Genomic DNA, 23,216 nt, shown 5'->3' with positions numbered 1-23,216 from the left:
GGGATTTCGAGACGTGTTTACAAACAAAGAAATGTATATCAAAAAACCTACACAGCTTCTGCAACATATTGGCTGTCCATTCATTCAATATTCAATTTTATTAACTGAAACATTTTTCTCGCAATTTTTGTAATTATCTAAATTCTAATGCCTTTAAAAATTTATGAATAATTTTATTGTGGTCAAAGCAGCTTTAACTTAATAGCTAAGGTAGCAGATAATTCGCGTAAGTCAACATTAACTAATAATATGAAGTGCGCACATATTTTACGGAATATATCAGTTTAATTCTAATAAATACTTTTAAAATTGCACAAATTTATCACAATTTACGATGCTTTAGTCATTTGACACCTTATTCCCACAATTTAAGCCACATTTCATAGATAATTTTCATGTTGCAGATCATGGTGTGAGATTTACACGAATTATTTTTTTTCGGAGTGTTGGAAGGTCGTGGTGGTCACCATGAAGCGCCAAAACGTCCGCACTTTATCCCTGGTTGTGTGTACATTTACGTATTTGCTCATCGGCGCGGCAGTATTTGATGCCTTGGAGTCTGAAACTGAGAGTAAGAGATGGGAAGTTTTATCCGGTAAGTCTTCAGACGCTGATTAGAACCGTACCAATTGGTCTATTCTTATAAGAATCAGATTATAGCATCAGAATTTAACATTCCTTTTGGTGATAATGCGGCTAGTCACTAACTTTTAAGAGAATCGCTGAAATATTGTTGCATACCAAGAAAGAGGTGTCTTTGCAATAGAATCCCCAAATAAGCTATTTATAGTCAAAATTATTTGTACAGATTCGTAAGATTCCGCTTTCTTTTGAGTATAGCCAAATTGAAATTTAATTAGGTATATAAAAAAATCCAGGCTGTTCAAATACTGAATTAACAATTTAATAAATCTCTTTCCAGATATGAGAAATGGCTTAATCCGCAGATACAATATAACGCCAGAGGACTACCACATGATAGAGATAGTTATCATAGAGAATAAGCCCCACAAAGCAGGTCCGCAGTGGAAGTTTGCAGGCGCATTCTATTTTGCCACAGTGGTCTTGGCTATGATTGGCTATGGGCACTCTACTCCTGTTACTTATGGCGGGAAAGCATTTTGTATGGCTTATGCTATGGTAAGATGATTAAATTAAGGCTAGTAATAAAAGCTCCGACAAAAAAATAAGAATTGCCCATACTCAAAATACTAAAGCTACTGACTAAAATACTGACTTTCCGACTACTTTTCTCCGAATAAAAATTACGAAACGACCGAATGAGATACTAAAGTCTTCGAAAAATTAACATCACTGTTTGTTGCTATAATACTTTTCTACCAGTATAAATTACGTTCTACTGAAAACTATGCTTGGTATTTTTTAATCTTTACTTGCCTACTATTAATTCATAAATTACCTTTCATATTTCATAGACTTGGTGCCATTTAACTATAACATTATACTGAAAATATTATTCTCAGTGGTTAAACAATACTTTTAAGAAATATAAAAATGTACTTGTAATAATAACTTATACTTGCTTCATTTATCATGAATTTTATTTACCATGGGTATGCTTCGATATCGGTACTTATTTCAGGTTCAGGAAAAAGTTAGAATTAAAGTACGAGTAGTATTTACGCTTTAATCTAAAACCAAGTAGATTTTGGTTTCCTAGAATATTGTTAATCGACTTCCCAAAAAGGAGTAGATTCTCAATTCGGCCGGTATGTTTTTTAACCGACTTACCAAAAAGGAGGAGGTTCTCAATTCGGCCGGAATGTTTTTTTTTCTATGTGTGTACATCGATTACGCCGAGGTTTATAAACCGATTTACGTGATTCTTTTTTTGTTCGACGCGGAATAGCTGCCAGTTGGTCCCATAGTCATCAGGTCAGGATCTGATGATGGAAACCCTGAGAAATCAAGGGCAGCCTTCGAAAGTTGTAGGCATTTAATCAACACCCAACTTTTGTTTCAACGATTCTTCTTCACCGGTATTGATGAACCAGCTCCCTCCTCTTCCTCCGATCCAGAACGGTACACGGGTACCTCATCCATATTTCGTAACAATACTAAGTTTCCTTAATAGATAGTAAGTTAGTAGTTTCCTTAGTACATTTAATAGTTATATTAGTGAAAATACGAAAGCAAAAGCAACAAAAAGCTATTTATTTTCTTAACATAAACAGACATTACATGCAAGCATCGGTCGTTGCAAACGCACTGCGCTCGGATCTTTCGAACTTGCACACGAAAACAGCTGAATGCGACCCGAACCCGATCGCGTGTGCCAAACTGTTGAGGTATTTTCATTATTATAGAGAGTTAAAAAATAAATTTAATAACCAACAATAGAAATTATAACAGTTCATGCAAGTTGTAAAAATATGATTATTTTGTCAAAACCTCTGTTGTCGGTAACTTAGTAATTTTGTCGGAAGTTCAGTATTTTAGTCGGAACTTTAGTTTTATTACTCGAAGATCGAATTTTCTTTAGGAGAAAAAGTTATTTGAACCTGCTCATATTTGTAGTTAAAATTGATATTTTTTGTCGTTTATGTTTTCGATTTTTTGTCAGTAATTCATTATAACGCTGGTTAATTAGAATAATAGTCGGCCACAGATCGCTGGAGATTAATTTGTTTTTCGGAACCATTATTACTATCCTTAAATTAATTATAAAAACAATTGTAATACCTATGAACTTGTCAAAAAACTGCTTAAAACTTCACATAAATGAACACTCTCTCCACGTATCTTACAAGAGTTACAAGTTTGGAAATAGATATCAGTAAAAAGGGTAAGTTAATTAGGTTGATCACTTATTAGCTGTCTAATTGGAATAGAAACAGATTATTGCAGTAAATAGATTACTTTTTTTCACTACCTACCTTTAGAGTAGGTACCAGACACAATACCCAGATTTTACTATATCTTTCAGAACAATTTAAATTACTAAATTCTGACTATCTTTTGCAGGTTGGCATACCTCTCGGTTTAGTAATGTTCCAGAGTATAGGTGAGAGATTGAACAAATTCGCGTCTGTCGTGATAAGACGAGCGAAGTGCTACCTAAGATGTAACACCACAGAGGCCACTGAGATGAATCTGATGTTTGCCACTGGGATGCTATCGTCCATTATTATAACTACAGGTATAGGAATGTAATTATAAATTCATCATCTACCTAGATTTTTAAACTATGCTGGGGTTGGCTAGCAGTCTCACTGGTTCACCTGAGTACTAGTGCTTTACATGGAACGACTGCCTAACTGACCTCTTCAACCAATTTACTTGGGCCTTTTGTTAAGACTGGTTGCCAGACTTTCTGGCTTCTGACTACCCATAAATACTGTCAAAGATTTTCAAATTACAGTCCTCTTACAAGACTCACCAATTTAACAACCCTTTCGAAACTAGCATCTATTTTTTTTATTTAGATTATCTTACAAAACATTTGAACTGAAATCTTCATGCTCTTCTATAGTGAAGTCAATTTAAAAATTAACAAACGCCTGATAAAAATGTAAATGCAACGTTTTTTTCAGGTGCTGCTGTGTTCTCGCGCTACGAAGGTTGGAGCTACTTCGATAGCTTTTACTACTGCTTTGTAACACTCACCACCATCGGCTTCGGTGATTATGTTGCCTTACAAGTAAGTAATGTTAAGTTAACTGCCTTGTTGGTCGGGCCGAAATCGCTTTGTTGGTTTTAGAGAAACTTTCAATCATCAGTAGACGTAGTTGGTCATTGATACACCTCTGCATCGAAGGGCACGTTAATGTCGGTCCTGCTTGTGATCTCTCTCCGGTCGTGTCGGATTGCCGTCCCGACGGGCTATGAGAGTGATGGCATAGTGAGTTCACCTAGGTCTTTGCACTATAATATGTCCTGCGCAGCTGGCTGATCTCCGTATATGAGATCGCCGTGGCCGAAATCGGCCTTGGACGCCATTATGTATTTCCTTACATATGTACCTACTCTCTTATGTACACCTTTATTGAAACATTTTATTAATATATTTTATTTTAAAATTCCAGAATGACCAAGCATTGACCAGCAAGCCTGGTTATGTGGCTCTAAGCTTGGTGTTCATACTGTTTGGACTAGCCGTGGTCGCTGCCAGCATTAACTTGCTTGTTCTACGATTCATGACTATGTAAGTTCAGATAATACTCAAATTAAAGAAAAAATACTATATTAAAATTAGTCTGTCAAATGCAATTAATTGTTATTAGGTTTCTATGTAGTTAAGTTGTAATATGTATTTTCCAGGCAAGCAGAAGACGCGGCCCGTGACGAGGAAGACAAAGATGGTTCTAGAACTCTTCTCCCAATAGATGAACATCCCATTATGGGCAGACAGAGGTCTCATGATGATCAGGCATCGGTAAGTACAGCGCCAACAAAGTTATGAATCATGCCTACATTTTAGGTTAGGTTTACTTCCAAACCGTACCGCTAGATGTCACTGTGCAATTCACGCTCGTTTCTGAATCGCGGTGTTAAGATTCTCCGCGATTGAATGACCGTCCCCGGTGACATTAGTTCGGTATCGCTTCTCGGCCTTTTGGCTAAGATCAAAGTGTAGTATCTGTTCTTTTCAGCTTAATATCTGAAAGTTCCCTCACTGAGGGACCAGTATATTAAACTGATTTTTGTAAACTGACGGGATGTTCGGGGCTCGCTCCACTCCCGTCACGGGTCGGCCCGGCATTGCAGTGCCGCCGGGATCGGCCCACATAATACCTTGAAAATCTTTTGTTAAATTAATGCCATGGATGATTAGACCTCGGCTCTATCTGATTAGATAGAAGTGCGTGCGATTTTCACCATTTGAATGTCGGTCACATTTACATTCTATTTATCACCCCAACTGATTCGGCTAATTACCTCACAAAGTATCTCTCAAATATATTCCTTTCCCATTTACAGTATTGTAAAAGTAAAAATACAAAGGCTTAGCCTTATTTATCGACAGAATAAAATTATCAATTTTTTATTTGACGAAGCATGCTTTTTATTTGAAGAAGCTTCTATTCCAGTCTATTTTTTATTTATTTCGATAATTTTAATTTCCAGGTATGTTCCTGCAACTGCCTCGGCAACAAGCAGTGCGAGGGCGGAGCCCTACTGCAGCCGGCGCCGCGCCCGCATCGCCTGCGGCGCCGCGTATCCCTCGCTCTAGCTCCCGAACTTATTGAGCGAGCCTCTGTCTGAATGTAACACAGGCTTTAAATGGAAAAAAGGTATAAATAAAGTGAATACATTGTTGCGTGTACTTTTCGCAACCGTATTATTTTGCAGGAATTTGTTTTCCATGCGTAGAACGTTCCGCAGGGCTCGTATTGCTTGGCCATCGACGACTCCAAGAATGAGGGAACAGAATGCTGTACATGTGTACTGAACACTTTCCTTGTAGAATAGCACGGTTTGCAGTTGCAGCTTACAGTTCGCGCCAAACAACAACAAACTGTTGAGTTCACAATTGTAAGAAAAAAATAAATATATCCGAACAGGACGTGCTCCTGCTTTTTGGGAAGTCGGGTCAAAATATGAACTGTCTGAATTGCAAATTATTTGGCGCATAATTATGTATTTGGAATTTTTTGAAGCTGAAGGAGTTTATGATAAAGCACAAAAAAGGTTATTTTTTCTTATTGTTTTTTTAGGAGAATGTTACTGCTGTTTATTTTGGATGCTAATGTCTATTTAGCACTTCTTACTTACTATACTTAAAGTACATAGTTCAGTGAGTAGTTCTTTAATTGAGCGGAGGTGAACACAAGTTATTTAGTAGAATAGGAAGCAAGAAATTGCTTAATTAAGTACTTACAAGTACATATTATGTGATTTTATTACAAGTCAGTATTACGCCAGTCTTTAAATGTATACTTAAATTGAAATCTTTCTTTAGCGTTGTGAAAATAGATGTTGTCTGTTTTGTGCCAACATTTTAGAGTTTAAGTTAAAATATAAGTTTAAAATCATGAAGACATTCTTCGCCCCAATTTTTTATATAGGTACTTTGAATGTTTTTAAAAATTATAAGTCCTTGTACTGGGTCGAAAGGCATGGACTATTTTACACCATACCTGCAATGATCCAAAAGAAGATTTTTTCCTGTTGATTTAAATAAAGGCGTGTCGTAGAATGAACTATGAGTTGTATATCGTAAGCAAGTAGTCTTATGTGACTATTTTTGCATAATAAGTGTACCGGGGTAGAATTCCAATCTGTTAGCTTACTATATTACTACACTAGCTTCTGCCAGCGGTTTCACCCGCATCCCGTGGGAACCTCTGCACGAAACCGGATAAAAAGTATCCTATAGCCTTCCTCGATAAATGGTCTATCTAACACTGAAAGAATTGTTCAAATCGGACCAGTAGTTCCTGAGATTAGCGCGTTCAAACAAACAAACAAACAAACTCTTCAGCTTTATAATATTAGTATAGATTAGCTTACAAACCAATACATATAACAGTATTATATTATATGTCTAAATCAAATCATTTACTTACCTATTTATTTATTGTGTGTAGATTTGTAATATTACCCAAAATACAAAGGTTTAGCTACTCTATTAGAAAAGTTACACGAGAAAATTGTAGTCAGCTTCAAAAGTTCAAAGACACGTTGTTTGGCAGTTTTGAATTTTTTTATTTGTTCTGCTACTTTAGAAGCTGACCTTATCACATTTTATTCAATGGTCAGACTTGTGTTAATGAAAATAGTCATAAGTGACATATACCAGTTTATGTAGGTAAGAATATAATGTATAAGGTTACAGTGCCAAGACTTTTATATGAAATCTTTTGATGTAACTTGTAATATTTCAAATATTGTAGAATTGTCTACCTACTGTGTTATGGGTGCACTTGTATTTTGAATAATGATGATAGATGATTGAAATTTTCCCACTATATTTTAGCATATGCCAGTGTCCTGAAAGCACGAGTCTTCTATACCTAGTATGTTTATTAAAACTAAATAAAGTATAAACTGTTCTCTGCGTCCCGGGGGAACGACTTCACGCACCAGAAAAAAGTATGCTAACTATAACAGTTATAGTAAACTATACTGCAAAAGATAGTTTTAGTATAACTATCTTTGCCAAAAAATAGTGGGAACTTAAACTAGTCATATTACCTAAGTATGACGTCACACGGATTTCCGTTATTTACCAAAGATTTTGTGTATAATTTTAAGTGAAATTGCACTGTTTCGATATTAAACTGTGATATGATTTTGATCTCACATTATTTAAGTTTATTTTATTGTGACACGACAGTGTACGCCTTAACACTCGCCATATTATTTGTAAATTAATATTACATTTGTATTACAATATATTATATGTGTTCGATGTAATTAATAAACGTTTTTGTAATTATTATTGGCTTTCACTTTCGTTTATCTTACCTGTATTTCACCCGCGTCCCGTGGGAACTACTCTTCGCATTCGGATAAAATGTAGCATGCAGCCTTCTTTGATATATGGTCTATCTAAAACTGAAAGATGTATTCTGTGTATTTAGGTGTTTTCTTCAAAATATGGTGAATGCTAAGCTGTGGTTATACCAAACACCCTTGGGCAACAGAAAAAAGTTCTTCCTTGACCCTTAAGTCTGATAACTAATTAAAGTAACATAGGTACGTAAGTCACATTTCAAAGAAAAATCTTATCTCATGGCACTGACCTATAATTAGTTGAAATGACTTGTTCCCTAATTACTCATATATAAAGGACTTAGTTACTTTACATCTCGTTAGTCATACTAAAGGATAGTCAAGATGTTCCCAAAGCGGACGTGTGTCTTAATATTTGTGTTAGTTTTTGTGAATGTAAGTGTTTCTGGTATATTTTTGCCCTCCAGTGCTAGCGGGTTAGATGCTGTTAAAAAAGCTCCCAGAGGTAAGGAATTCCTTTAGTGACTCTTTGAGTTTTTAATACTTTTGTGGGTAGTCCAGAAGTTTTCTCTTTTCAATTTTATTAGCTTGAAATTTCTGAGCAGTCGGTTTAGCGTTGGACGTTCTGTAGCTTGTGGAACGATCATATTTCATACATAAGTGTATGATGGTGGAAGACGGTAGAGATCGTGATATGGGAGAAGCCAATGGATCGACACCAACTTATCCGCTGGCCACGACTCCTGCATCCTATTAGAACTACGTCCCACAGCCAGATAAATAGTGGCATGTCTAGCTCCAGGGTAGTGTAACCACATATCTCATCCCTTTTATCTCAATCTCGATTTATGCCTTACCATACATACTGACTTTTACATTATCATATCAGTACGTATTTACTTTCAGTGAATTTACCATGGCTATGGATAGGCATGTGGTGCAACGGTTGTCCCCAGAGGAGTTGTGAAGACGACGACGCTGTTATACATGGATACTGTTGCGGCTGCGCTTACCATATGGGTAAGTGACGAGCGACTTTCTGAAAATATGATATGTTCCCAGTCGACAAACATGGATTGCCAAGACGCAGTGTACAGCGATTCGGATTGCAATGCTTACTATGTAAATGTGTCTATACGGGTTTTACAGAAGATCCTTGTTGAAAATTGCTAATTATCAACTCTATTGTTTGGACCACAGTGTTACTTTTTATTGTCCAATTTTATTATAGCAAATAGTTGTACATTCTTTTTATTCACAGATCGTCTGCCAGTGATCTGCCCGGAATTCCTGCAATGTCCCTTGAATCTACACGGTCTGTGTCACGACTATGAATACATGATGCGTTGCTGTTGCTAACAACTTTGTACACTCGGAGAAGGTAATGAGTAAAGGATAATAAAAATAAAACATCTTTACATATAGCATACTGTTTTAATTTCTAAGAAACCCTCAATACAGAATTATAGGGGGTTAGCGGTCTTGATTTAAGTAAACTTAACTCTGACATAATAGTACAAAAATAACGACGAACGAAGTAATAGATCGACAATAGAATCAAATAATTTATAGCATTCAATGTTATAGTCAAATGTTTCATATATTAGCTAAAATTGTTTATATCATCACCTTTTACATAATCCGCTTAACAATTTATGTGAAAAATAGGACGAATATATTACGAGTGAAACTATTCTAATAGTTGAAACATTTGATGTTAGTAAAAATTTAAAATTATCACAATACTGCTGTGACAGTGATAATATGAATATGTCTTTTAATTAATACTATGATCCCGCTTCGATGGCTACAAGTTTACTATATCTGTCTAATTATCTAAGGCCAATATGCTATATCTACAATTTTGTGTTAGAATTTGCGATCCAATTAAATATCTTTATCAACACAAAATGTTCAATATAGCGTAACCCCAGTACGCTTTATTATAATAAATACAATGTGGTCTATACGCTGATATTGTATGGGGGATCGATGACATTCTAATCAGTATACGTAGATAATAGTAATTCGCCAACACAATAATAAACTTGTTAAGATTGCATTGTGGTACTGTAGTGAATGCAACAATATGATAGCGACAAATGCATCAAATATTGCGGTCATCGCAATAACAAAAATGGTCCCCTTTAGAATCATCAACTTCATTCGTGGCGTAGTTTGTGATACAAAACATTACGTTATCAATTCATTGAGAGCCCCCATACAACATCAGCCATACGCTATACAGAATGAATAATATAAACACCCAGTGCATACAATAAGGTTTATTATTAGTACCTCAAGTGATGAGAAATTAAATTTTAACACAAGCTGGTTTCGAACGGAAATTAGCCTACACTTGGTAATGGACAGCTTGAGAGTTAAAACTTATGTACGATCGGTCACTACGCCACGCAAGCATCGGACACAGAGCAAGCGAAGTGCCGGAGCACCAACCACCTCACATTACACCTACGAATTTAAAGTCGACCTTAAATTATCTTAAGCTAGGTGACAACACTATTAACAAAGCCAAATAAACGTCGGCACACTGGTGGTGCCACCGACCCCAGTGACGTAGTGCACGATGCCACAACTTACGATACATACTAAGCTTTCAAATAAAACGTTTATATAATAATAATAACCATAAAAATCTTGTTAATTTCCCTCGCATACGATCTACAAGTGGCTCTCTGTTATTGTAACCTGCATCGAAATTCTTAATCTTGAAACAGCACAAAATTAACCTACAATATTCATTATATATAAACATGTATAAACATACACCCTTCCATTTGACCTGTTTGCTTGAACTAACAAGATATCGGACAATAGCAACTTAACAGAAAGTTAGCTTAGGACGCGCGGCGGTGTGGCGCCGCGGCTCTATATAGTATTTATTTATAATTATATAATTATAATGATGCGATCATGAAACGTTTTGTGGTAATTGCATTTCTTGTGTGTAGGGCGGCGGCGCGGCCGCGACTCTCGCTTCCGTACGTCTCGCCGCCAGCCTGAAGACAGTACAAAGCACATATACATGAAATATTCCTATGCATTACAAATTAAATGCAAGACAATAAAAAAAAAATCATCATGAAAAGGTCTCCATATGAACCTAGAACAGTGTTCAATCTGCATTATGAATCCTAGCTCTGAAGTTAAGTTTGTTATAAAAGAAGTTGGTTAACTAAAAAATAAAGTAGAAAAATACATGAAAAAGGTCAATGAATCAAGTCTAAATATAGTTTCGCTAAAAAGGCAGTAAAGTGGGCGGCGTTTAAGAAACGCTACTGCGAATTCACTATCAAGTCAAAAGTCAATTTAATAACAATTTCTATCCTCGTAATAGATCTTCAACGCAGTTTCTTCTTATGAGAATAACATTTATGACTCATTTAGTAGATAAGTAGAATATTTAATACATATTTTGGTCAGACATGAGTGTTTGACACACCTAAAAAGCACAGTAAAACCGATATAGCTATTTACATAATGATAGTTTAACGGCTTCAAGCAAGAGGAGTATACATAAACTTCACCCAATATTGTGACTAATCTTTAAGCTCAGCCACTTTATATGTCGCAGTTAGTTCATAAGTACATTTGAAAGTGTCCAAAGAACCAGGCATTTGTATGTTTAAAAAATATATCGTGTGTATGTATGTAATTTTCTTCTATACGAAAAAAAATTGCGGTATTCGCAGTCCCAGTATTGCATTGAGAAAGAGAAGTAACACCACCATGGGAAACAAAAGGCGATTGAACTGCAAATTATGTGACGTTTCATAAGAGCTTGCAAAGGCCTATTGGAAATAAAAACATTCGACTTTCATACATCGTCATTCAATCACATTTTCAGAGAAGCATCAGTCATTTAAAGAAGCGTCATCCGACGAACTTATAAAGGTCGTCGGTAGACGCTGGATGCAGGTCGCCTCCAACAGGTATCTGTGGAGATCTAGGGGGGAGGCCTATGTTCAGCAGTGGACGTCTTATGGCTGAGATGATGATGATGATGATCAGTCATTTCAGGGTGAACCCACAAACAAACAAATATGTCCTCACCTTGGCGACGCATTCAGCAGCAAGAAGACTTGCCGGTATCGATGGGGTGTCCCTGGTCGATCTTGACCTGGCCGCCCACGGGCGCGGCGCCGGTGGACGGCGGACCAACGCGAGTCTTGATCTCGGCCGCCATCGTCATGAACGCTTGCTCCACGTTCGTTGAGTTCTTCGCTGATGTCTCCAGGAATGGGATGCCCAGCTGTTCTGCGTATTGCTGTGGAGAGAATTTGAAGATTAGAAAATTAGAACCATCAAAGGTAGGCTGGATGCTTACAATTTGTCTTTATGGGTATAATTGGCAGTGAAATGATGAACGAAAGAAAAGAAAGAACGGGTGGAATGATGATGATGGTAACAGATTTTGTCGTTTTAATAATTGCGAGAAGAAAAAGTGTCATAAAATTGACGTCACCAAGTATTTGAAAATATCACGTCTATGCTAACACATAACAGTTACTACACTATTTTGTGTCGAACAAGAAACATAAACTTGTAGTGAACGTGTTCGACGTCTAAACATCTATCAGATAATGATTTGCATAACAAACAAATGGATCATAGCTTCACTATCAAAACAATGTTTTATCACATAATAATATTAATATTTAGCACGCGTCTGTAACTAATAACAACGTAATTAGACGCAATAATCTTCACTTACTTGGTTTATTTAATTATAGAAATTATTCTAATACAAACACAAACAGTTATGTGGAAAACTTAATTGCTAAAATTACAGCAGAATTTAAAGTTAACTACTAACTTTTTTCTGCCTTCGTAATAAAAACGAAATCTTTGCAACATGTATTATAAGAACTCAACAAAACAATTTATTACCGGTTTAAGAATTATACTGAAGTACGTCTTTTGACATAATAAGCAGAATTCCAACCTATTGAGATAATTATGAAACACGTTCAGTGCATCAACTATAAATCACTTGTTAACACTAACATTTCATGAATACAATTAAATTGAGGAGCTATTCTGCTATTAATATCGATGAGTATAGTTGGACTCTTCAAAAATAACTTAAGCATTTTATATCTTTTAGCTTATTAAATGTAAATTGGTGGAATAAGTGATATCGAGGAACATTGCCTCAAGAATAGATTGCCTTAAGATAATCTATTCCTATACAAATGAGGTTGAATCCATCCATGTAGTTTCCTGCCCTTTCTTCTCCATGAGAACAACTCTGGACTTTTCATAAGATCTTAGAAGTATTTCGTCTATTAAAAGTAAAAAAAAGTTGAGCATCGGCTCACGTTGGCTATGCTGTAGTCCACAACCTTCTTAGTGGACAGATCGCACTTATTGCCCTAACGTTACCCAAAAAGGACCTATACCCCATACAAAAAAGGTTAAATATCAAACTCACGTTGGCCGTGGTGTAGTCTACGACCTTCTTAGTGGACAGGACAGATCGCACTTGTATCCCTAACATTATCCAATAAGACCCTATTCTTATAAAAATAAGGTTGAACATCAACTCACGTTGGCTGTGGTGTAGTCCACGACCTTATTTGTGGACAGGTCGCACTTTTATCCCTAACATTACCAAAAAGGACCTATACCTATACAAATAAGGTTGAACATCAAACTCACGTTGGCTGTGGTGTAGTCCACGACCTTCTTAGTGGACAGATCGCACTTGTTGCCCACTAGTAGCTTGTTGACGTTGTCGCACGCGTAGCGGTCGATCTCCTCCAGCCATTGCTTCACGTTGCTGAATGAATCCTGGAATTTAACATGTTCAGGGGTTAAAATTGTGTGGGCCATCTAAAGAAAATATACTTAGAGAATTTATAGATGGAAGTGATATATTTCTAAATAAAACAATAGTTGCATTGAAGTGGTTTAAAGTATTTTGTTTTTGTGTTATCAATTAAAAAAGCCAGTAAGTTATCAATTTATCCAACTTAGGGCTTCAACAGCGCAATGACTAAAAGTTGGGCGTCTTATTTTATTAATAACATATTTCCGACAAGAACATCATCTTCTTTGTGTTAAACAAAATAAAAACAATGACAAACGCGGTCTATAGACACGTATGTCATGACGTCACAGCGGAGTCAAAGTTCACAATGACACATACGTCTCAAGTTCAATGAGTAATGCGAAGTTGTAAAGCATTTATCATGTTATTATACCCTTAAATGTAGTAAGTAATAAGATCTACGCATCAGCTTTCAAGTGTATAAAGCTTTCCATGTCCTTGTATCGGTACAAATTATATTCGTGACCTAGTTGTTAAAAAATTGAGAAATAGTGGCCAAATGATGAAGATTCATGAGTTAGGGGATCTGACTTTATGAAACAAAAGTTTGTTATACAGCACAAATAATGTAGTGAGCGTTCAAGGTAATGGTCAATGGTCATGGACTCATCAAAAACCTCAAAAGTAGGATTCCTACTATCGGACTTGAAATCGTATTGAATACTATATGTTTCCAGCAGTTCTACCCGCGTCCAAGTAACCGCGACAAAGTTATCAAAGTCCTTTATCAGAGTGCTTAGTGCGAGTTTTCGTGAATTTTTTTACGGACTCACGTGAGAGCGCGTATACTAAGATTTGTATGGAACAAAAACAGCTCCACCTAGTGTCAAAAATTGGAACCTGTTTTTGTTCCATACAAACAGTGTTGCCAACAGTTGTAGAAGCTTACCACCAGAGTCAACTTTTAAAACCACCAGAAAACCACTAACAAAAATTTATCCCACACTTAAAATCACCAAATTCACCACTAAAAAAATATTGTTTATATTTTATTGTAACCTAAAACAATTTAATCATCCAAAGATGTAACTCGGCAACGATAGAAAATTAAAACAGACAAAGCATTACATCTGTTTAGCAATTCATCCGACCCGATCCGAATCCTTCACAAATTATAATCGGCGTAGTAGTTTCACAAATTGTTTAGTTACGCATTTGACCAATGAATGAGTACTTAATATAATTATATAGTAGTCGTTCACCTTTTTGTTTTGTAGATGCTTTTTTGACATTCCGTGAGACTTCAAATCTCCATAGTAACTCCTTAAAGTTGTACCACAAAACTTACATTTCGCTACTTGACCCGCAGTACTTTCAACATTTCGCCACTAAATAGGGGACTTAAACCACCAGTATTAGTGGAAAATCCACTAAGTTGGCAACACTGCATACAAATCTTAGTATACGCGCTCTCACGTGAGTCCGTAAAAAAATTCACGAAAACTCGCACTAAGCACTCAGGTTCTTGTTAACTAAAAGTCGTGAAAGCGCGTCAGACAGACAGACTTTCGCATTTGTAATACATATTAGTAAGAATAGATAGATAAATCCAGACGAATATGAACAGCTAAAGCTTGCACTTCCCTTGAAAGAAGGTTAACGTTCGCCATAAGACATTAAAGTCAACCATGCAAGAATTTTATTTCTCAATCAAGCATTATGGTAAAACGCGACCGTGGATCTCCGAGTGACGTCATCTCACTAATAAATAATACGTAATTTAATGTAGCATTGATATCTATATAATAAATACGATTTTATATGTGCGATTGAGATTCTTATCAATACTTGTTATAGTAGTTATCGTAGCTAGTTATAGTAGATATTTGGATCTGAATTATTCAAAATATTTCTTCTTTTGCTTCAAAAGTCTAGTTTTGAATGATAAATAAGTAAATATGTGTAGTGTTTAGCAAATTGTTCCATCCTTGTAAGACCCGTCTGCGCAGCAATTATTCATTAGCGAATTAATTATAGTACATGCATTTGAAAGACTGTGCTCGTTATAAATCTCAAACTGCAAGGATGAACTTTTAAACATTCCGTTTTACGAATATATTTCACCTCCCCACTCAGAGACATTTAATAATTACTTAAGTCACTCCTTAGTGACGGAATGTCATACAAATCCTTCACTAAGGAATGGCTTAAGTAACCATTAAATGTCTCTGAGTGGGGAGGATAGTCACCTTAAAATTCACACTTAAGAATATTAATTGCCGATTAATAAGCTTAAAATAATTATCTTCTCTCATTCAAAATATTCGTCCTAAGAGAAGTTTATTTTCATAAGATTCTTGGGGTCAAGGTTTTATATTTTACCTGAGGAACAAGATTACTCAAGATTGGCAAATAAAACATCATAAGCACTCTAATTTAATTTATGCAAAATTGTGCTCAAGTTATGCAAATACTTCTAAAGAAATCGATCGTTAATTTGAGACACATATAAAAGTTATATGATAAGATAGAAGTAAATTAAATGAAAGCTTGAAGCGGCGTTTTATATAACTTTATTTAACCTTGTAAATTAAGTATTTTCAGTACAAAATTGTAAGAAACCGCGGGAAAGCGCTAGTGATCTTTAATGCCAATGTGAATAAGACTTAACGTTAATAAAAATACAATTTATAATGCCAGGCTTATGCCCGTTTTCACCAACAACCTCTTACCGTTTCCCTATCTAAAAGCTACTTTTAATAAGGACCCCTCCCAATTTGACACCTACCTAAATTCATTTTCACCACACTTGTACATGGATCCCTTAAGTAAGTGACAGATTACTAGTTCTACAAACGATAATGCAAAGTCGATATTTTATCGATAAAATGATTTTTCTGTACTTCTTAAGAAATAAACGTCTATCGAGTATATATTACTAAAGCCTGTGAGTTTTTTTTCTTGTGATGTTATTTTAATTTAACTTAAACTACATTTACGTTATGTTTCATGCAATAAAACAGTAAAGAGGTTTTCTATAGGTGAATTTTTACCTATGTCATTCGCGCGTTTGTCAAATTGACTGATGTTTATGTGTACATAGAGTGAGGTTAATTTTGGGTTTATTATTGTTGAATAGATAAGTTTATTTTGGCAGAGAAGAGAAAACGAGGATAAACCTTTCTTGCAGAAGAAAAAGACAAGCTAGTGAAATTGCTGACGTCTCATAGAGACACAATATTAAACAAAAAACGGATGGGACCACGAACGAAGCCAAAAACAAAGCTTGGATCCAGTCACAAATAGTTTTGATGCGATAGGAACCGTTTACAGGTAAATGTGAATAATATCTGTGTATAATAATATAAGATATTGCCGTTCAACTGTGTTCCTTGTTTTACTGTCGGCTTCATTGTATTTTTGTTCTCCATGAGTTGATGGATTTAAGTGTGGGGTTAAAATTATAGATTTATTATATTTATTTAGTTTCAGGTGGTGCGAGAAATTGGAAAGACGTGTAAAAACATGCTGCGCTTAGCCCACCTCAAATTGAATTGGTGCAGGAGGATGATGATAATGTTTGGTACACCATATGAGGACTAATATTAAAATATTTGTTTACTATCTTTGTTTTAATTTACATATTTTATTATGTTCAATGTTAGCCTACTTCTTACCTCCAGAGGGTATCACCTAGGAGATAGGCTCCTCCATATTCACCATTTTCGAATCATTGGTATCTACTGCAGTTTTGGTATTTAAGGCCTATTCAAACCTGAGCGATATTCGCTGCCGCTGTGGGTAAAGGTAGATACCGCGCCGGTTTCGCTCAGGTATTTAGTATCAAGTATAGTTACCGGCACGGATATTGAGCTCTCGGCGGAAGAGTGGGGATCGCTTTGCGCACTGTACACAAGGCAATAAACCAATAAATGGCTTCTGCGCAGGTGAAGGTCAGGGCTCAATATCCGTGCCGATAACTATACCGCGGCTAGAGCGACCTGACCGATATCCACTGCCGCTGTGGGTAGAAGTACATACCGCGCGGCAGCAGCGGCATGCATCCCGAACATCAACAGTAATATTAACGCATACCCACTGGGTTTTCTCTGTCGCAGGTGGTAGCGAATACCGCTTAGGTCTGAACAGTCATATTACCGCATACCCACAGGGTTTTCTCTGCCGTAGACGGTAGCCAATACCGCTTAGGTCTGAATAGGCCTATAGTTGTCCCGGCCACCGCGAAACTACATCAGTGATTACCAGATTTGCATCTGTTATGGTCTGTATATTTATGGACATGCAGGACTTCCTATTTTTGAATAATTCAGCGACATCACGACCTAGCAAGTGCATTCATAGCAAGTGATAACCTATAATCTTATAAAAAAGTCATGAACATCGTACTTTTTTCTCAGACATCTGCTCTTTCACGTAAGATAGGTACGTGGTCTTCTAATGATTATTATTTTACATATCCACAACCTCCACAGCTTCTAAACTTTCTAAAAGTTTACGTTTCATTTTTTTTTTGCTTTTTAAACATGGTATTTTTGGTGTTACATAACATTTCACTATCCATTTCCAGAAACGGTTCAAAATATGTTTGTATTCTGTAATGATAATGATAGGGGTTGTTTAAGCAGGCATCAATCGGGCCCCCAAGTTTAAGTGAAATTTTTAGGTTAAAATTGACACCTAGGCTTTGGTGAAAATGAAATTCTTATTAAGTGTTCCGTAAATGCTCCCTAAATTTAGGTATTCGTTGGTGAAAACGGGCATTAGACTATTATCAAAGGACATTACACGATATATTTAATTTAAAATCAAAGCCACAGACTACAGGTTAACCTCAACCTTCTTAGAGAAAGGCTAAACAGAAGAAAAAGGCAATAGTGTGTACACTAAGCTTATCGTGTCGATACAAAAGGTGTTCTCACTGAACTAGAGTGAAAGTATTGCTGATCTCGACAACCGTTAACAACTGTACAACTATTGGATATTGTATTTGATTATTCTTAATGGAAATAATTTAAGTTCGTCACATTCTTTATAAGGCAGACGAAATAACACACCTAATTATTTTACAGGTGTCAATGACCTTATGATTTTATCGAGCGTTCGGTAATAGTCACATGATATTTTTAACAGCTTTCTGAGGTTTCAAATGATTTTTGAGGGTCCAACTTCCGGCACCAGGAAATCATGACATGTGTTCACCTGATTTAGGTTTATCTCAATTTCCTACTGAATTTAGCATCAAAAACAGTTATTTTTGACTTCATAATTTCGATAAGAATTTTCCGGAACCATAACATTTGGCTTGGCACTTGCACTTAAACAGAACAAACAAAGCGCCTGCATTTACACATCGTAGCACGTTTTCAAAATGAGGCCAATTACGAAATGTAGAGTAGATAATTATCTAGAACAGAAATAGTACTGCAATGGTTCATTGGCAGGAGTTAACTTTGTTTTGATCAAAGGTTACAACGTTTTAGCGTCAAACTTATTAAAGTTTATTGAGTGACAAACGAATTTTAAGACATCATTTCGAGACGCTGATACGCATGAAGGTAACTTCATTTTTTATATCATTTCATATAGCTATGGTAAAGAAACACACCGAGGAAACCCGGACTTAAGTTTCTTAAATGCCATGAGCGGGCGTGATTAACGCTCATCGCTTTTCTGTATGAGAAGAGCCTTGTGCTCTGAAGTTGTATAATAAATAGGCCTGATGATGACTGTTGCTGAAAGCATCGACTACCATTTGTTTTGTTGTTTCAATTGGGATAAATAATTTCCCAGAACAAGAAAAAAAACTGGTAACTGAGCATGACGCATGCTTACGGAGGTATCTGCCCATCAAATCATGTTTAAATTAATCTAAAAAAAAAGTTTATTAGGCCGTTGAATCATTAGATTACTCCGTCATTGTTTACAAATTGCAAGTGAGCAGAGAGTAGGCAGTTTGGAAGCCTGCCAAGTGACTGGTCGTAACTCATTTGCACAAACTTAACTATAATGGCCATAAAGTGAATTTCATCGTTTATAAATAAATGTTGTGTTTATACAAAGTTATATCTCGAGCAATTTAAAAGTCAAAGTTTAGCTTAGGCTTGCGGTTTCGCTTGCGTCCTGTACGAACTAATCCGCGCGTACGGATAATAAGAACACGTTCCGCCAAACTAACTTCTTCAGAGCTTTATAATATTATTTTAGAAAAGTCCTGCGTTTTTCAAGTTTCAAATGTTTGAAGACACAACTTCTAATCCAAAGTATGCAGTATAATACTGATATTTATTCAGCAGTAAGCAAATTGGTCACAGCAATAAACAGGAAATATCAGCCATTATACCATTCTATTTCTTTTTATTCCACACCTTCTTTACCATCTGTGCCGTGAATTGCTAGAGGTGACATAGCACTGTATTTTTTTTTATTTAAAATGCAAATGAACCTGATACAAAAAGTTTTTACAAAAAAGTTTACTATTCACTATGCGACTAGAGGTCTTGCAAATTCGTGAATGCAACATTTCGTGATAACACTGAATGACACAACTTATGAGACATTTTCATCATAAATGATATGACTGTTCTTGGATATAAACTTTACAACCACACTGTCTTATTATTTAAACTTTGTACTCTTCACTACTACATTTTAGACTCCTGTTTATCATGAACTAAAATTGTGCACAGAAATGTAATTTTCTATTTCAAAATGTAATAAGTACTGGAATTAATTTAAAAATCTGTTTTTAACCAACTTCCCAAAAAATAGTTTTTTTTTTTTAAATGAAATTTGAAGTACCTATGGTCTGTACCCTATCAAAAATCACTATCACCCTGTAAATCGAAAATTCTTGTCAAAGGGGGAGGCGCGTATCGAGCCATCCTTCGCGCAATACGCGTAAAACATAATCTGGGTATTTTAGGTCATTAGCATACATTGATAATAGTTTTTATCAGTATTATAAAATTAGCATGCTGTAGTGATCAGTAGTTGTGAGAATGACTGGCTGTAGGGCCAGGGGTTCAAATCTTACTTTGAAAAGTGAATGTGGGGACTTCCCTTCCTTTGTTGATGGTAAAAGAAATTACGAAAAATGTGTTTCAGAGGTAAATTCCTACACTACATATCAATACACATGATTTTTATACTCGCTTAAGTAGACGCCATAATGAACATAAATGGCCTTTTTTGTTTGAAAAGCAACATGTATGTATTTTAATTTAGTATGTGCTTTATCAGTGTGACAAAATTTATTTTAATCTGTCCACAATTTTGATTCTGAAAACATGTTTATTCATCCTCGCTAATACTTTTAGCTAGATTTTTATATATTTTTTAATGTAAATGTAATTTTAATATGCAATATGTTAATCTATCTTCTAAAAGTTGTTCATTGTAATTAATTGATACTGAAATTGTGTTTATCAATATCGTTTTCACTGATATTCTAACAAAAGCGTATTGTAGTACTCATAAACTATGTGAAGGTTGTTGTTAAATCTATCCAGTCCTATAGTTCGGCCATTCAGAGAATGCGTTCCTGACACGTCGCGATTGAACTGACGACGTAACTACATTCATTGATTATTGATATAATAATGTTGTTTTAATGCTCCTCAATTGTTAAAACGGTAAACAACCAGCAAAAATATTTTTATCGTAACTGCAACGCCATTGCAAAGTTACGTCGTCAGTTCAATCGCGACGTGTCAGGAACGCATTCTCTGAATGGCCGAACTATAACAATAGAAGGTCTTCTAGGCCAAAATAATCAAATAGAAACCAAATATTTTTCTAACAAAAAAACTCATTATCGGACATATTGTTTCCACCAATCAAATTATAACATCAACAATCTAAGCGAATAATAGTTGCCAATTAATTAATATATCACTTTGAGGATATTTTGCATAAGGAAATAGCTGATTAACATTAACAATGTTTGCACTAACACAGCTAAGCAAATAAAAAACAGCCTCCATTTCAGACATTGAAAGTTGAAACTTGATAAGTATGATTTTTCTAACTTCACTTTCAGATAAGATTCACTTGAACAACTTTCTAGGTTGCGGAACAAATTAAAGCATATGTTTTTTTTTCTTTCAGCATCACAACAAAACAACCTAATTGGAATTGAGTTTGGCACTATTTTTTTTGCTTAGTTTTATTTTGTAGTCAAGTTATACTTTTTCTATTAGATACATTGATCAAGTATATTTTTGTTATTTGAATTTGATAATGAATTAATGAATATTCAGTAGAACAATGTAAGGTTATCTATTCTTTGTCCTCTATTGATTTATTCACTTCAGATCAACAAAGAAGGTTGAATACCCTCCATACATAACATACACACAACTATTTATAGCCAGTAATGAGTTAATGGGTCTTACCTGGTCTGTGCAATCATAAACAATGATAATTCCGTGCGCTCCTCTGTAGTATGATGAAGTGATTGTTCTAAACCGCTCCTGTCCAGCTGTGTCCCATATTTGTAACTTTATTGTCTTGCCATCTAAGTCTACAGTCCTAATTTTAAAGTCCACACCAATAGTACTGATGTAGCTCTCTGTGTAAGTGTCGTCGGCGAACCGGAGCAGCAGACATGACTTGCCAACACCAGAGTCACCAATCAGGAGTAGTTTGAACAAATAGTCGCTGAAAGAGAACACAAACCGAGCGTTAGTACCGTGCACCAGATACGAGCTGATCAAGGACAACACGAGCGATGCGCATCAATAAACGTAAATGATAAACGAAGGGAGGAGGCGTTGCTTTGTTCCACCTAACAAAGAACACTCGCTCGTAAAGCATCCACTTTGAGGAACAAGGAAGTTGAAAACTGGTACAATCAGCACTCACTAATGCGCCATTCATGATCCATACGATTACGTTTTCACAAATACTTCGATATTACCTACCTACCACGAATACACAATGACTCACCCTACTTGTAGTAAATTAATTTACTATACAGTCACCATAACTTGTTCATATATTATGGGTACAGAGTTACAAGATACAAATTCCATGCAAAGACAATGAACACGCAAAAAAGATGGGTTTTCTGCACCATCGTTGTTTCTAAATCGCCATGTTACATATTGTAAAAATACTTACTATTCTGGATTCATTTTGTACTATAAATGTATTTTTCCAAAACTATAATATTATAGAATATGCCGAAAATAGTTATGTTCTTTGTTTCTAGCACAAAACAGCAAAAAAATTAATAATTATACGTAGAATAATGGCCGCCGTCCGAAACACCCACTGACGTAAGTCAGAAATTTAAACAGGAGTGCCACTTGGCAGAAACTAAATTGCGTTCAGAAATTCAATTTCGAAGAAATCGACTAAAACGCAAAATTTTACATTAGTTTGAAAATATTTCGACCAAAACGCTTGCATGGGTGATTATTGATCGATTATACAATAAAACCGAGCGTTACGTCTAAGGTTAACGTAAATAGTACGATAATTTCTTGTTTTTGTGTATTTATAGCGACAATTTTAAACATATTAACGGAATATTGGAATTGTAGTTAGGTTGTTAGGGAATGGTGATGTTTTGGATGGAATGCATCATCAAGTTATTGAATAAAAAAACTGACTACTTGAAAGAAAATCGTATTTAATCGACTAAAGATAATGATACCGACTGTACATACTAGTCTACTAATGAGTCATTTTCTTTCCTACCGTGCACATCCCTCTTCTGCTTTCCCGATGAGTCCTTTGGATGGAGAATCAAATGACTAGCTATGAACCTATGAACTAGCTACGAATGTACTCTGTGGGAGGTGCCATAACGGAAAATTGCCCAAGAAAGTAGCGCGCCAAAATGCGAGTGTGCGGGGAACGAGGAACGTTACTGTTTTTGACCTTATTACGGCTTCTTTTAACCCAACCTCGTTAGTTCAGTCGTAACTGATCGTTCTAACCATAACCACCGTACGTATTTGACCTAGAAAAAGGCGCC

General features: G+C 35.7%; 2 protein-coding genes and 1 non-coding gene across 5 annotated transcripts; 2 read left to right on the top strand and 1 right to left on the bottom strand.

The window, feature by feature from the left end:
* Positions 1–87: 87 nt before the first annotated feature.
* On the top strand, positions 88–8,844 carry LOC124640488 (potassium channel subfamily K member 9). Of its 3 annotated transcripts, none has more exons than XM_047178276.1 (9): positions 88–226; positions 405–595; positions 923–1,140; positions 2,986–3,160; positions 3,555–3,661; positions 4,047–4,165; positions 4,282–4,396; positions 5,089–5,255; positions 8,681–8,844. In XM_047178276.1, exons 2-8 carry the CDS (start codon positions 469–471, stop codon positions 5,224–5,226), a joined length of 999 nt encoding a protein of 332 aa, XP_047034232.1. In that variant the 5' UTR covers positions 88–226; positions 405–468; the 3' UTR covers positions 5,227–5,255; positions 8,681–8,844. The 3 variants fall into 3 exon arrangements, with proteins under 3 accessions (XP_047034232.1, XP_047034231.1, XP_047034230.1); XM_047178275.1 differs by lacking the exon at positions 8,681–8,844 and adding an exon at positions 8,326–8,405; XM_047178274.1 differs by lacking the exon at positions 8,681–8,844 and having other exon boundaries at positions 5,089–7,402.
* On the top strand, positions 4,561–4,753 carry LOC124640515. Its single transcript, XR_006985562.1, has one exon. It is a non-coding gene; the product is annotated as a U2 spliceosomal RNA (small nuclear RNA).
* On the bottom strand, positions 8,840–22,527 carry LOC124640489 (ras-related protein ORAB-1). Its single transcript, XM_047178277.1, has 5 exons — positions 22,355–22,527; positions 21,628–21,892; positions 13,102–13,233; positions 11,494–11,707; positions 8,840–10,439 (listed from the first exon to the last, which is right to left on the bottom strand). Exons 1-4 carry the CDS (start codon positions 22,366–22,368, stop codon positions 11,507–11,509), a joined length of 612 nt encoding a protein of 203 aa, XP_047034233.1. The 5' UTR covers positions 22,369–22,527; the 3' UTR covers positions 8,840–10,439; positions 11,494–11,506.
* Between the last annotated feature and the right edge of the window lie 689 nt (positions 22,528–23,216).

The sequence above is a fragment of the Helicoverpa zea genome, chromosome 20, assembly GCF_022581195.2.
Source record: "Helicoverpa zea isolate HzStark_Cry1AcR chromosome 20, ilHelZeax1.1, whole genome shotgun sequence".
Classification (NCBI taxonomy): Eukaryota; Metazoa; Arthropoda; class Insecta; order Lepidoptera; family Noctuidae; genus Helicoverpa; species Helicoverpa zea.
This window is presented reverse-complemented; position numbering and strand designations above follow the sequence as displayed.